Genomic DNA, 15247 nt, shown 5'->3' on the forward strand with positions numbered 1-15247 from the left:
GTCTGCCTTGGGGGAAGAACTTCTACTATAGTGATGATGGTGTTTACATGTTTACATTTTAATATCCAGAATTTTAAAAAGCATTATCAGCAGAAAGGTCAATTTCAGTATTGACTTGTTTGCCGGATCCTCTGTTTCATCAGTACAAAAATCTGCCAGGCATGGGAGCGTATTAAAGCGTATTACTGCCATTTACAAGATGCCATTTTCGATGTAAAAAAGACTAACCTCCCCAACTATGCCTCTAGACATCGTTTCCAAAGAAAAAAGTCCCCCTCCCAAGCCGCACGATCGTCTGCGCGCAAGGCACTCTGCACACGCCCAGAGGCCCGTCGCTTTCAGGGCCGGCCCACGCGCGCCGCCCAGCCACGCCATCTCTCCCGACGGCCTCGCCGCGCCCCGCCCCGCCCCCACTCCGTGCCAAATCAAGCGCGGCCTCCCCGCGCGTGTCCCCTCCCCTTTTATCAGCTCTGCAGTTTATTTGCATAGCCGCCCCGATTGGCTGGGTGGAAAGAGGAAGGAGCGGAGGGGGAAGCCCGCAGAAAGGAGGAGGGAGGGGGGAAGGGGGAGGAGACACCTTTGTTTCACAGCCTGGGTTTGTAAACAAGAGGAAGTCTAGACTCCCAGCTGGAGCTCTTCGCGGGGGGCTGCGGGTCTGTCGGCGGGGCGACTCCCCTCCCCAAAAGCCGCATCGAGGCACCATCCGACGCGGGGGCGCTTCGCCGTTGCTCTTCGGACAGGTGAGATGGGGGAAGGGCTTAAGGGAAACGGCGGCGTCCGTGGACGCGTTCTTCCCCACGAAAGGCTCGCGGTGCGTGTCTGTCTCTCCGTGCATATAAATAAAAACACGCACGGCTTCCTTATGTTCTCCTGCAGGAATGAAGGGAGGGGAAGGTAGTGGATGTTTGTGGCTCCGATTTCCAGCGACCCGCTGACCCCGCCTCAAAAGGGGGATCTCCAGCTATCAGAACGGAGAGGGAGGAAAAGGATTCCAGCGGATCCTTTTCAGAGGATTCCAATTATTGCACTCATCCTGACCACGCCGAGAGAGCTTATTTCCTGTGATAATCTCATGTTCCCTTTATTATTTCAGCAGGGGGTTTAATTTTCTTCCCCTCGCAATGGTCCGCGCCTCCTCTGATCCCACAGGAAATGCTATAGAGAGGGATCCGTTTTCAAGAGTCTCTAATTCGGGATCAGGTGGCATCTTTTATCTATTGAGCAGTCCCGGGTTTGCGTTTTTGTCCTTGGAGGGTAGTTTCCAGCACAATATCGATTGGTAGCCAAACGACGGAACTGTTTATGAAAGCTGGTTTTAACCCTCCCTTAGTCTCTCTCTGAGCAAGTAGTTCTCTCTCCTTTTTCTGTCCATCAGTCACCGGAATTTAATTTTTCCAGTTTGCAGTGCTGCTATTTTTCAAAAGTTTTAGTAGAAAGAGGGGAGTGGTTTGCACCTCCAACTTTCCATATCCTTTTTTCTTATTCTAAAAGTTCACATGTTAGGAAGTTTTTAATAAACAGAAGTAAATGTTTGGATGAGTGGTCCTACAATTTATACGGAAATATAAAATTTCGCCTATTACTCAACAATCTTGCTATTTGCCTCTGGCAGAGAACACAAACACAATTTTCAGTTTATGACTGTCATCCCAGCCCTATCATCAACTGTCCCCACCCTCTATATCAACCTCCTCTTTTTCTACATGTATATTTCAAGCTTCCTGTTTAACAGTTATAAAATAAGTAAATATAAAGTGCACGATTGTTATAATAAAAGAAAACCAAGATACTTCAGCTTGTCTCATGTCTTTCTCTATTCTTATTTTTCTCTCATTAAAGTGTCCCCAATAGCCTATTTCTGGGTGTGTTTCTACAGGCACCCTATATTTGATATATCAGAACCATTATATTTTCTTGAGGTTCAAATCATTTCAATATCTTATCATGCCCATTTATTTCTTACTTGCTATACCAGAGTTGAATTGCTATATATAAACAAATAAGTATATTGTTCTTAGAGCACAATATAACATGGCAATAATAATCTTTTCCATTATCAAAACAGAAATTAAAGTCAGATAAGCTCATTGCTTATTTATAGGCCTCACGTATAAAACAAATTAGCTTAAGAAAATCCCTCCTCATACCTGGTATATATTTTATCATATTTAAAAAAGCCTTATTATCTTCTAAAATAAATGTGCAAAAGATAGTATTTGAATTACATGGTCGGGTTCATTTGGTGTTCAGACAAAAACATATATGTATTTTCTAGTAGAAAAGCAATTAATAAATTGCTGGTAAACAATTAAACTCCCTATTAGTTATGGCTAATATGTTTCTGTTCTTTCTTAAAACTGTCTTGGATATTGTTTAGAAGAGAATCTCAGTTGCAACTGTTACTGGCAAATATGTAATTTATTTAGAAGAACAATATTTTTTTTTGTTACAGTTCCTTGGGAACTTTGATAGCATGCATATATATATATATATATATATATATATATATATATATGCATATATATATATATATATATATATATACACACACACACACACACACACACACACACACACACACATAGGTTGAGAGCGAATAATGCGATGACATTAAAGATTTTTTAAAAATCTTTTTCAAAGTTGTAAACAAATCCTTTTTTAAAAAATAAAGGAACTGTATTTTTTTTAAAAAAAACCCACTTCCTTCTTTGTTTCCTTCCTTTCACTTCTTCCTTTATTTCTCCTGTCTAGCTATTCCTCATGTTCATCCCTTGTTATATTCCTCTCTTTCCTTAGCCTACCAGTAATTTTTGTGTTCAATGTAGATTCTTCAAGAAATTATGGGGAAATATAAAAAGATGGGGAAATAAAAAACCTCTATGCCATGGCCACACATGGAAAAGCAGAGGTTGCGTGTTTGCCTGCAGGGTAGATATTCATAACTTGCTTTAAGTTTAAAGCTAGCTTAGGAAAGAGGGGGGAAAAACGGGGGTTGGGGGGTTAAGTTGGATCTTTAAGTTCTCCCAAATGCTAAGATCTTCTCTAAAAAAAGTCAAAGCACAAATCCAGCTTCCAGGGAGATGTATGGAGTCTTGGGCAACATTTTTCCTGGCTCAGCATTTCCTTGCCTGCCCGACTGGCTGGTTTGCTTACCTTTGAAGGAAGCACCTTTCTCCTCCTCCACCATGAGGTTCCAGACAACCACTCTACCCACCCCCTTTGATAACCAAGCCTCCATACTTCCTTCCAGAGATTTTCCTCTTGCCCGCCTCCCCTCAAATACCTCTCCAGCTGATTGGTTTAGCCCACTGTATTTTCTAGCAATCCCCTCGCTCTGCTCCTCCTCTTCTCTCATCTTCAAGGCTGCTTTGTGTCTACCCCATTCTTCTCCAGCTAGCTGTCTGTCTCATGTTGTGCCTTATTCTATGTCTCCAATGCCTCTGGTTTGGCTGCAATTAAGTGCCACACAATTCTCCAAGCCCTTTGTTGTGTTTCTTTGAAGCTGCCCCTTGCCATCATGTAACATAATTCCTCTAGATTCCTTCTGCCTTCTTCTTGGCTTAGCAGAAGATCCCTCCATCATTTCACAACTCTGAAGGTTGCCTGCTATTCTGTGACAAGTTGTTGATGTCTGTCACCACCAAGTATGCTTTCTAGACTTTGCTACTTTCTGCCTTGACTTTCCCTTCCCTCTCAACCAAGCAGAAGGCAGTTGCCAGTTTGGTCTAGTGGTAAAGGCACCCAGCTAGAAACTAGGAGACTGTGAATTCTAGTCCCACTTTAGGCATGAAAATCAGTTGGGTCGCTCTGGGTCAGTCACTCTCAGCCCTGTCCATCTCACAGGGCTGTTGTTCTGAAGAAAATAGGAGGAATATGTAATAATAATGAAGTTGGAAGGGACCTTGGAGGTCATCTAGTCCAACTCCCTGCTCAGGCAGGAAACCCTATACCAGTGATGGCGAACCTTTTAAAGACTGAGTGTCCAAACTGCAACCCAAAACCCACTTATGCATCGTTGGGTACCGGGTGGGTGTGGCCCATTGGGTGGGCGTGGCCCATTGGGTAGTCATGGATGTGGTGGTAACGGCAGACTGGGTAGGACTAAAAAGTTCAATCAATCAATTCCAACTTTGCAAGATCTTTTTTTCCCCACGTGAAGTTGAAATTGACTGATTCATTGAACCTTTTTTTTTTTTTTTGCACACGGTGGCAGAGACCTAAAGCGAAAAGGTTTTATAAAACCCAGCTGAAGGCCTAGGACTGGGGCAACGGTGTGTGTGCCCACAGAGAGGGCTCTGAGTGCCACCTCTGGCACCCATGCCATACGTTTGCCACCACTGCCCTATAGTATACCATTTCAGACAAATGGCTGTCCAGTCTCTTCTTAAAAACTTCCAGTGTTGGAGCATTCACCGCTTCTGGAGGCAGGTTGTTCCACTGGTTAATTGTTCTAACTGTCAGGAAGTTTCTCCTTAGTTCTAGGTTGCTTCTCTGTGTTGGATATGTTTGCTGCCATGAGTTATTTGTAATAGCAGTAAAGGTGGGAGACAAATAAACAGAAATGATCTGAGTCCAGACATACCTTGAGACCTTGAACTATTTATAAAAATAAAGGTGGGATTAAAAACTATATCTCTGAACAAAGGCCCATGCTGCAAAAGTGAAAACTACTCTTAGGTTTGGGGTATGTGGCTGGTTATAATACTTAACAGTTATGTGCACAATCTGGTAGAATAAAGAAAACAGAAAGCTGGTTTTATAAGAAAAGTCTAGAGTTTACAGTGAGGCTGAGGAATTTTGGGAGTTGAAGTCCACAAGTCTTAAACTGGCCAAACTGTACTAGGAAGACCTAACCTGAAATTAATTGGAAGGGTGGCTTGGAAAGTTAAAGCCTTACTCCTAAGGTAGTTTTCTTTCATCACAGGATGATCAGCTGTGACCTACATCCTGGGGTTAATTACAGGCTGAGACTCCGAGAAGCTGCCAAGGGAGGGAGGGAAAGCACGAGGGAGGGAAGGAAGGAAGGAAAGCACCACATGGCATTGTTTTTGTTTAGATACCAGACTGGTTACACAGAACCTGGCCAGTTCCCAGAGCTAAGAAGCAAAATCTTGGCATTTTGACTCTAGGTCTGTAAGCTATCCCTTCTGATATGGGTTCTCTGTAGGTTGGTGATCCGCCTCTTCCTCTTTTTTTAGGGCTTTCATCTGCCCCCCCAGCATCTCCTCCAGGAGCTGTCTAGTTCTCCACAACTCTCCTGCAGCTTTTCTCCTGGTGTGACTCCCACCACAATGGTGAGGCTGTCCAAACCCAAAACTTTTCAGGCCTATCTGGACAACTGTCACCGTCGCTACAGTTGTGTGCATTGCCGGGCCCACCTGGCTAATCACGACGACCTCATCTCCAAGGTACAAAAAAGGGAATGAGATAGCCCTGGTACACTCCTCTAGAGAAGATCACAGCATCCAAGGGAAAGAGGTTGCTGTTCCTTGGTTAGCTCATTTAAAAAAAAAAGAAAAACATAATTGCCAAAGGTGAATGTAATACGGAAGGGCAACAGAGAAAGGACAGCCATATTTTCTTATACCCCAATGTAAAATTACTACTGTGAATTTTCTGTGCGCCTTTAAAATTTGTCAGTCCTCTAACAAGTAAGTACAGGTAGTCCCCATTTTACAACCATTTGTTTACAGCAGCACTGAAAAAAGTGGTTTACAATTGAACCTCGCAGTGACAACTACTGCGGCATCCCCACGGTCAGGTGATCAGAATTTGAATGCTTGACAACTAGCATGTATTTATGACAGCTGCAGCATCCCAGGTCATATGATCACCATTTGCAGCCTTTCCAGCCAGCTTCTGGCAAGCAAAGTCAATGGGGGAAGCCAGACTCGCTTAACAATCACATGCTTCACTTAACAGCCACAGTAATTCCCTACAGTAATTGCAATTGTGGTCATAAACCGAGGACTACCTGTAAGTCATTTCAGGACCAGTGTCAAATAATATCTTAAATATGTTTACCCTAACATAGCAATATTAATGTAAGTTAAATACAGAGGCCTGGGAATATAGATTATAATTAGTATAGAATTAAGCAAGCCAAACTCTGGCTGGTATGGTTTATTAGGAGAAATCAGCACCTCCCAAGCAAACCACAATTTAGAGCTAGAAGTTTCTCCTCTGGGAATAATGCAGTTAAAAACAGGCAAAGAAGGAGAGGGAGGGCCTCCAAGCAGCAGCAGCATTTATGTCTCTTTCCAGAGACACCTTACAGAGGCTGCAGAATTTCTGAGCAATAAAAGATGGGAAATTATTTGGGACTAGAAGAAGGCACGAAGAGAAGGGGGGGGGGTATTTACAGAGGGCAATGAGTTCTTTCAGAGTGCCTGCCTAGGCTTGTCTGCCACTTCCACCCCAGTTCTCAAGAGCTTACAAGGGCAACAGGTCTCAGCTGTGGCTGATTAATCATTAAATTCAGTTACATGGGTTTGAAAGCAAACTAGAGAATAAACAAGGAAACCGGGAAGAGATGGCCTCTGGCTGCTTGCCGTCAGCCAAGCGGGAGGGGAAGATAAGCAGCTGGTCTAGAACCAAAGTCTACAGAAGATGATAAAAACAGCTTGAGACAGGCTGAAGGCTGCAACTGAGATTTGGGTTCCCAAGGTTGTGGGGGGGGGGGGGAGAACCATGGAGACAGAGTGGCCGGAGGAGAAATAACTGTGGAAAGTATTCAGGGTTAGTGGGAGGCATTTGTTTAATAGGGACAGGAAAGTATTTTGTTTTTGATCTGTGCCCCTTTCTCCTTTTTGTTACAGTCTTTTCAAGGAAGCCAAGGACGGGCATATCTATTCAACTCTGTGTGAGTATCACAAAAGAGAAACATATTTTGGAAGAAAAAAATAAATACTCTGCACTCAGGTTTTCCCTCTCAAAGGACCTCTGGCTATGTTAAGTGGCATTGTCTGGGGCCAGGACAGATGAGATGGGCCTTTTAGTTTACCATCAGAAGAGCAGCAAATCCTTGCTGTATACTAATTCTATGTCTGAATGCTCATTGAGCTAGTACTCTCATGTCCTACTATACTGCATGTTCTGTAAGGACTCCCAGACTCAATTCATAATACCTTACCTGATAAAATATCCGAGAAATGCTGATCTTTTTTACATGCAATTACTGTTACCAGATCGATATAAAGTAGCTACCCTAAATATGGCCAAATTCTGTTATACTGTATGTAAAAATAGGCAAACTTTAACTGCCCACTGTTAAGCCACCAATTACAATAAATTATCCTGCCTGTCTTTCATTTTTATTTTTTACTCTTAATTATTGTTTTAATGCTTTTATTTGCTGGTCTGTGACCGTAATAAAGATTGATTGATTGAAGTAGTAACTCTATTTAGTCAGTACTCTAACACTAATTACAAGGACTTCAGCCAGCCAGAGTCCTCTGTTTAGAAAAATCTAGCTACCCGAAATTAAAAATCTTGCACTGAAGTCTTTCCTCTACCCCTGTTCCTTTGGGGCAGGGATAGGCAACCTTGGCTCTTTTATGACTCATAGACTTCAACTCCCAGAATTCCTGAGCCAGCCATGCTGAGGGAAAAGGGAGAAGTTTCCATGCTGAGCCATGCTGGCTCAGGAATTCTGGGAGTTGAAGTCCACAAGTCATAAAAGCCAAGGTTGCCTACCCCTGCTTTGGGGCATCTGTAGATTGAAGGGTCAACAGAAGAGACAATCTCTCATTTTCCATGAATCGGAGCTGAAACAAAGGAAAGCACAAGCAATTAAGCTATTCAGATAGTAGAATGAGAGAAGGAGGGGAATGAATTTCAGTAAAATAGAACCTAATAGGCTAATCCCTTTTTCCAAAACAGTCATCTCAGCAGGAATGGGGGCTATTCAGATAAAATTCAAAAACATAAGGAGGCCTTCAAAGCAAATTTAAAATACTTCAGTACTAGTATTGATTGGCACATTATTCCAAACTGAAACTCACACCTAATCAAAGAGGGCTATTTCCCAGTGATCCCATAGGAATAAGTGAATTCTGCAAGTGAGTTACAGGAACAAGTAGGTAATTCATACCTTGTTGCTAGTTTGATAGCAAAGCCACAGCCTGGAGGTTCACCAGATCCTCTCCTAATATGCAGGCTGTTGTTTATACCTGTGCATTGCACACTTGACTTCCACCATAAGGTTATAAACCGTTTTTGGTCTCCTGTCTCCCCAGCTCCAGCCTGTCTCTGTGGCACTACACTTCAAAAGACCTTGGTAGACCCCCAGAACAGAAACCCCTCCTTTCCACATGGGGGTTGTGGGCTGACCTCCCCCCTTGGGTGCTGCTTCTGAAGTCACCGAGTGACCCTGAAGCTGGACATAATCCAAATCCTGGAATAATCTCCATCTTCATATCCAGTTTGTGAGAAAGTTTTGGGCTTGTTCTTCTCTTGTTGGTTTGTGCGTTCAAACCAACCTAACAGAACTGGGGGAATCGAATCAAATCCCACCCTTTTTCCCACTGGAAGACCAAACCAGCCCGAGCTTTGTCAAGCACCCACAAAGGGAATAGAACAATTGTTATGGCAGCGATGGGTCCAGCTTCAAAGAACAATTCCATTCCTTTCATTTCCATTCCTTTCATTTCATTTTCATTTCCTCCCTTGATTGATTTCCATTTTCAGTGATTTCAAGGCGAAGTAGAACTCATACTAGGAAAAGGATTGGGCGCAGGGGCCCTGTTAAAACCAGATGACATTGTGCTGTCTTTTGTCTCCCTACAGAGTGAATGTGGGATGTGGCCCAGCAGAGGAACGTGTTCTGCTGACAGGCCTACATGCTGTAGCTGATATATACTGTGAAAACTGCAAGACCACCCTTGGATGGAAATATGTGAGTCTCCTGCCTTGTGCCCTCTTCCTCTCCTTCCCTAAAACTGTAAAACTTCCACCTGTATTGTTGCTTTCTCTTCTTCTTCTACAGGAACAGGCCTTTGAAACTAGCCAGAAATACAAGGAGGGCAAATTCATAATTGAACTGAACCACATGATTAAGGATAATGGCTGGGATTGAAAGCCAACCAGCATCTTTGGACAACTGTATGTAGGGGGTGGAGCCTAAGAAATGTCAAATTTCCACCAAACTTGCCTCTACCTTCTCAACCATTGGATTGCCATCCCAGGCCCCTCAGGGGCACCTGAGTGGTGAAGGAGGAGGCGGTCCTCCTGCCAGAGACATATACCCACGGCTCAGTCATGTTAACTTCCTGTGGCAAAAGGTGGAAGCTCCGGGACACCGTTAGGCCAGAGACTGTGTGCAAGCAGGGACTGGGGTGGGGTGGGAGGACTACGGCTGGCTCTGTTGTCCAGAGAGAGCCTGTATTAAGAGAAATACAGAGGAGAAATGTACAGTGCGAGGGGGAAGGGAAATGTTAAGCGTGTACAGTACTTGTGTATGTGTGTGTGTATATGTATTATATAAATAAAAGTATTGAAGTGATGGAGGGTTTTTTTTCGCTTCCTTCTACAGCAGTGGTTCTCAACCTATGGGTCGAGACCCCATTTGGGGTCGAACGACCATTTCACAGGGGTTGCCAAACAACGCAGTCTGCCATTCCCCCCCCCCCCTTTTTTTGCCTTAGCTGTGCTACTCACTTTTATTCTATTGGCTTTTGAAAGCCAATAGAATAGACTCTCTTGAATAGAGTCTAATTCTATTGGCTTTCAAAAGCCAATAGGAATTGTCCAGGCTGTCTCTGCCCTGCTGAGCCTGCCAAAAGTCCTATTCTGCAAACAGTGCTGCACCAGTTGAGTAGTCCTCGACTTACGACCAGTTGAGTAGTCCTCGATTAATGACCGGTTGGGGGTCGCGGCATTAAAAAGGTTGAGAACCACTGTTCTACAGTATAGTAGTTGGTAGATTGGAGCAAGGGAGAAAATATAAATTCCTTGGGCTGCTCCTTGCTTAGCTAATTAAAGTTAAGGCTTGGATATTTTATTTTTATCCAATTGTTCTGAAACATTCAAGACTTTCTGTGAGCAGTAGTACAACACCAGCAAATCAGGATTTGTAATAGCTGTTTCACTACTAGCCGTATGTTGTTTTTTTCTAATTTATTAGATTTTTACCCTGCCTTTATTATTTTTTATAAATAGCAGCAAACATACCTTATGCTCCTTCCTCCTCCTATTTTCCCCACAACAACCCTGTGAGATGGATTGGGCTGAGGGAGTGACTGATCCAAAGCCACTCAGCCAGCTTTCATGCCTAAGATGATACCGTAACACACATTCTCCTGATGATTGGCTCAAAGTCACCTATTTGGCTTTCATGCCTAAGGTGGCACTAGAATTCACAGTCTTCTGGTAATTGGCCCAAAGTCACCCAGTCAACTTTCATGCCTAAGGACTAGAATTCATGGTCTCCTAGTTCCTAAGCCAGCATCTTAAACACTAGATCAGTTTGGCAATACGTTCTTGCAATATGTGCACAATTCTTATTGAGAGGGAATAATTGCCTCTAAGCCTACGTAGAGACTAAGTCACATTCTGTCAATCTGTCAAAATATTGTGGAGGAATGGGGCTGTGTCATAGAAGAAGAAAATATGATTCATCTCAACTCAAGGCTGGTGGTAGCCAATTCTAATCACACTGCCCCCCCTGCTGTAGCTGAGTTCTAGAAAGCTAATAGCACAGGATGAGTGGACAGGGTCCAAATCATATTATTTGGCGCCATTTATTAAGACAGACTGTCCCTCATTTAGCCCCTGAAAGGTCAACTCTGCCTTGCTTGAAGAACAGGGAGTCCTTGACTTACAACCAAACTGGGATCATAATTTTGGTTGCTAAGTAAAGTAGTTGTTAAGTGAGTTACATCCAATTTTATGACCTTTTTTTTGCAAAGTTGTTAAGCACTTGTTAAGTGAATCATATTGTCGTTAAGCAAAATAATAGCTCTGAAGCCCAAATTGTTGGACTTTCAGCAGTTGGCTGAAAGTAAAAATAATTTGCTAAAGGAAGAAGATTATGGATTAACTTTACTCAGGTTCCCTTTGGAGCAAGCTGAAGCCAGCTCAGCTGAAAGTAAACTCCAAAACTCGATTGGACCGTTATCAAAACACATTACACACCCCTTTTACAATCCAGGGTGAGAAACCAACCAAGGGCAGGAAAAAAGGGCATACAATTTAAACTTTGGCCTAAATATGGCTTTATTCCTAGATTCTGCAATAGCTGATCATTGTTTTTAGAGCTTCTTTGGCAACTGCATTAAATCAATTTAGTCATCCAATTTAGTCATCAGCCTTATCCTTGATTCTTTGCTACTAATTGCTGAGTGCAGTTATAAATAAGAACATTGATGCCCTGTGGGAAGCTTTCACATATTGATCTTGGAGTCCCAGTGGACAATCACTTAAATATGAGCCAGCAGTGTGCTGCAGCTGCCAAAAAAAGCCAACACAGTGCCAGGCTGCATTAACAGAGGGATAGAATCAAGATCACGTGAAGTGTTAATACCACTTTACAATGCCTTGGTAAGGCCACACTTGGAATACTGCATCCAGTTTTGTTCACCATGATGTAAAAAAGATGTTGAGACTTTAGAAAGAGTACAGAGAAGAGCAACAAAAATGATTAGAGGACTAGAGGCTAAAACATAAGGAATGTTTGCTGGAATTGGGTATGTCTAGTTTAACGAAGAGAAGGACGAGGGGGGGACATGATAGCAGTGTTCCAATATCTCAGGGATTGCCATAAAGAAGAGGGAGTCAAGCTATTCTTCAGTTCAGAGCATCTAAAGGCAGGACAAGAAGCAACAGATGGAAACTAATCAAAGAGAGAAGCATCCTAGAACTAAAAAGAAATTTTCTGACAGAACAATTAAACAGTGGAACAATCTGCCTCCAGAAACAGTGAATGCTCCAACACTGGAAGTTTTTAAGAAGAGACTGGATAGCCATTTGTCTGAAATGGTATAGGGCAGTGGTTCTCAACCTTTTTAATGCCACGACCCCCAACCGGTCGTAAGTCGAGGACTACCCAACCGGTTGTAAGTTGAGGATTACCCAACTGGTTGGCAACACGCATGCCCGGGAGCGCCGCGCATGCGTGGTGCCGCCCCCTGCACCGGCTGAGGCGTAGCTGGCAAGTGGCAGAGACGGCGCAGGCCGACCACTGACTGGGCCACCAGCTAGCCCAGCCCAAGGGAGGTAAGGCACCTGCCAGGCCCCACACATGCCAGCAACCCTCCCTGCGCCCGCCGGCCTCCCACTCCCACCCCTGGCCCTCTTTTACTTACATTTTTAGTAGTTGCTCAGCAGGGAGGGGTGGAAACTTCCAAACAGCTCGCCTTCACTGCAGACAACTTGCAGCACCGTTTGCAGAATGGGACTTTTGGCGGGCTCAGCAGGGCAGAGACAGCCTGGACAATTCCTATTGGCTTTTGAAAGCCAATAGAATTAGACTCTATTCAAGAGAGTCTATTCTATGGCTTTCAAAAGCCAATAGAATAAAAGGGAGTAGCACAGCTAAGGAAAAGGGGAAAAAATGGCGGACTGCGTTGTTTGGCGACCCCCATGAAATGGTTGTTCGACCCCAAATGGGGTCGCGACCCACAGGTTGAGAACCGCTGGTATAGGGTTTCCTGCCTGAGCAGGGGGTTGGACTAGATAACCTCCAAGGTCCCTTCCAACATTATTGTTATTGTGGTTGTTATTGTTTTAAAGGGTGTTCTCCATCCCTCTATGGTTGGAGCACTTTTCTATTCTGGACAGCATGGCTAATGGTGAGGAATAACAGAAGTCGAAGGCCACAAATAGCTGGAGGGAGAGCAGATTCACTGCAATGGCTTCTGGCAACAATTCTTCCAAAGGGATGCTGCCTTCAGTCCAGATTCCTATCAAATTAACCTGGAACTCAGTGCAGTATACCACAATTTCTCTATGCATTTTCTAGCATTTTATTAGTTCATTCCAATTTTAATTCCAATCCAGTATGCCTTCAAAGGATGTAACACTTCCAACCCCAAAAGATTAAGCTGCTGTACAATATAAGTAGAGGAATAGGGAGAAGAAATTGAGAAGGGGGGGGTTATGTAGCTTTGTACACCTTGTGTGCTCAGCAAAATGATTTGTTTTTGTGGCATGCAACAGAAGCTGCACAAAGGCCTGATGACCTATTTCAGCCTCTTACTGCTCTTTCCTTAAAATCGTATTTTTCAAAGTCTCCCTCTGCTGGCTAAAGCATAACCTTGCTCTAGTTAAGGATTAACCTATATTTGTCATTTGTAAAGCCTGTTGGACGACTTCTTACAAGTACACCATCCCGTCACACAATACAAAGAACTATTAAAATACTGCTTTATATAGCCAACATTCTCTCTTTCAACAACGATGGGCAAATTTTATATTTTACCTATTCTGAAAATTGTGCAACAGCAGCCCAAAAAAGCTAATACAATCCTTGGTTGTGTAAACAGGCATAGAATCAAAATCACATGAAGTATTAGTATCGCTTTATAAAGACTTGGTAAGATCACACCTGGAATACGGCATTCAGTTTTGGTCACCACATTACAAAAAAGATGTTGAAACTTTTAAAAAAGGCCAGAGAAGAGCAACTAAGATGATTAAAGGCCTGGAGATAAAAATATACGAAGAACAGTTGCAGGAATTGGGTGTGGCTAGTCTAGAGAAAAGAACTAGGGATGACAACGATAGCAGTATTCAGTATTTGAGGGTCTGCCACAAAGAAGAGGGAGTCAAGCTATTCCCCAAAGCACCTGAAGGCAGGACAAGAAGCAATGGATGGAAACTAATCAAGGAGAGAAGCATCCTGGAATTAAGGAGAAACTTCCTAAGAGTGAGGAAAATTAAGCAGTGGAACAGTTTGCCTTCAGAATTTGTGGATATTTCATCACTGGAGGTTTTTAAGAAAAAACTGGACAGCCATCTGTGTGAAATGGTCTAGGTCTCTTCCTTAGCCGGAGGTTGGACTAGAAGACCTTGAAGCTCCCTTCCATTTCTATTCTGATTGATTGAAATCTTATAATCAAAAGTAAACTGATGCAGAATATGGAAGTTCTCCTTAATTATGTTGTCATCAGTGGCTCTATTTTATCCTTCAGAATTTAGGAAAGCGCAAGTACTGTCCTAATCTAGAGGAAGAAATGCACACACACACACACACACACACACACACACACCAGCAACAGATAATTATTTTGAAGGAGATGAGTGGGGGACAGATCCATTCCTAAAAAGAATGCATGTGTGTAGAATAAGATACTTTACCATGCTCTTGATTTCACAATAATCCAGAAAATCATGTCTAAATCAGATGCAAGTAAATAAGATTTCCACTAACTCTGAATTAATCAGGATAATTGCTTGAGTGGAAAGGGAGTGTCGGTTCCCTGTTTTAAGGGCTTGGATGTTCACTGAGGACCATTCTGAGGTCCACTGCCCATTTCTCCTCTGTTTCCCCTCGGCAGGAGAAAATAGCTGTTGAGAGTGGAGGGAGAAGGGCTAGGAGGAAGGGTTACAGCCAAGACAATGATCAGATAAAAGAAATCTGAGCCCAAAGCAGAAATGTAATTTGAGAACACATTTCTTATTTTCAGGGAAACACCTGTACGTGATCACACATGACATCACTGTTACTTTTACCAGATGCTATGTCGATAGCCTATTTCTTTCACTAAAGAGACAACAGAAACCCTTAGAATTAAGTTTTAAACATTTAACATGCCAAATGTACTATTAAATTCAGATAAAAATGTCACCAGGAGTGTAAAGAAACCATTAAATAGTATCCATATGTGGGTCTTTAACTTTGCTGTTAAACAGTAAAAAAATAATCCACAACATTTCATTAAAAACAATTTCCCTCAAAGATTTACTTCATCCTTTTATCAAGTGTGTAAATGCTTATTTAAAACATTTATATAGCCACCCATCTTATATTGAAAATAATTATCACAGGGAACTTACTGAAACTGCCTGGATTTATATAGAAAATAAAATCAGGCTGATTTTAAGAAATATGGCATTTAAGATTAGCTATATGGTACCTGAATAGTATGAGTAAGTATCAGTTCTTCTTTCCTAAATCAGATTAGGAAACAGACACCTTAAGAATCTCTGGAGTTTTTTCTTATTAAGGGAATAATAACAGAAATTTGAAAGCCTATCAGAGATTCTGTCTTCCCTCTAGTATACCAAAGAGAATCAAGTACTATACACT

At 42.7% G+C, this 15247-nt stretch overlaps 1 protein-coding gene across 2 annotated transcripts; it reads left to right on the forward strand.

Moving 5' to 3' along the window:
* Positions 1–565: 565 nt before the first annotated feature.
* On the forward strand, positions 566–9503 carry YPEL3 (yippee like 3). 2 transcript variants are annotated; one of them, XM_039330458.1, is made up of 5 exons: positions 570–740; positions 5199–5408; positions 6819–6862; positions 8788–8896; positions 8987–9503. In XM_039330458.1, exons 2-5 carry the CDS (start codon positions 5292–5294, stop codon positions 9074–9076), a joined length of 360 nt encoding a protein of 119 aa, XP_039186392.1. In that variant the 5' UTR covers positions 570–740; positions 5199–5291; the 3' UTR covers positions 9077–9503. The 2 variants fall into 2 exon arrangements, with proteins under 2 accessions (XP_039186391.1, XP_039186392.1); XM_039330457.1 differs by having other exon boundaries at positions 566–740; positions 8788–9503.
* Positions 9504–15247: the final 5744 nt, after the last annotated feature.

The sequence above is a fragment of the Crotalus tigris genome, unplaced genomic scaffold (genome assembly GCF_016545835.1).
Source record: "Crotalus tigris isolate CLP2741 ecotype Arizona unplaced genomic scaffold, ASM1654583v1 scf7180000024427.8105951120:4207309, whole genome shotgun sequence".
Lineage (NCBI taxonomy): Eukaryota > Metazoa > Chordata > Lepidosauria > Squamata > Viperidae > Crotalus > Crotalus tigris.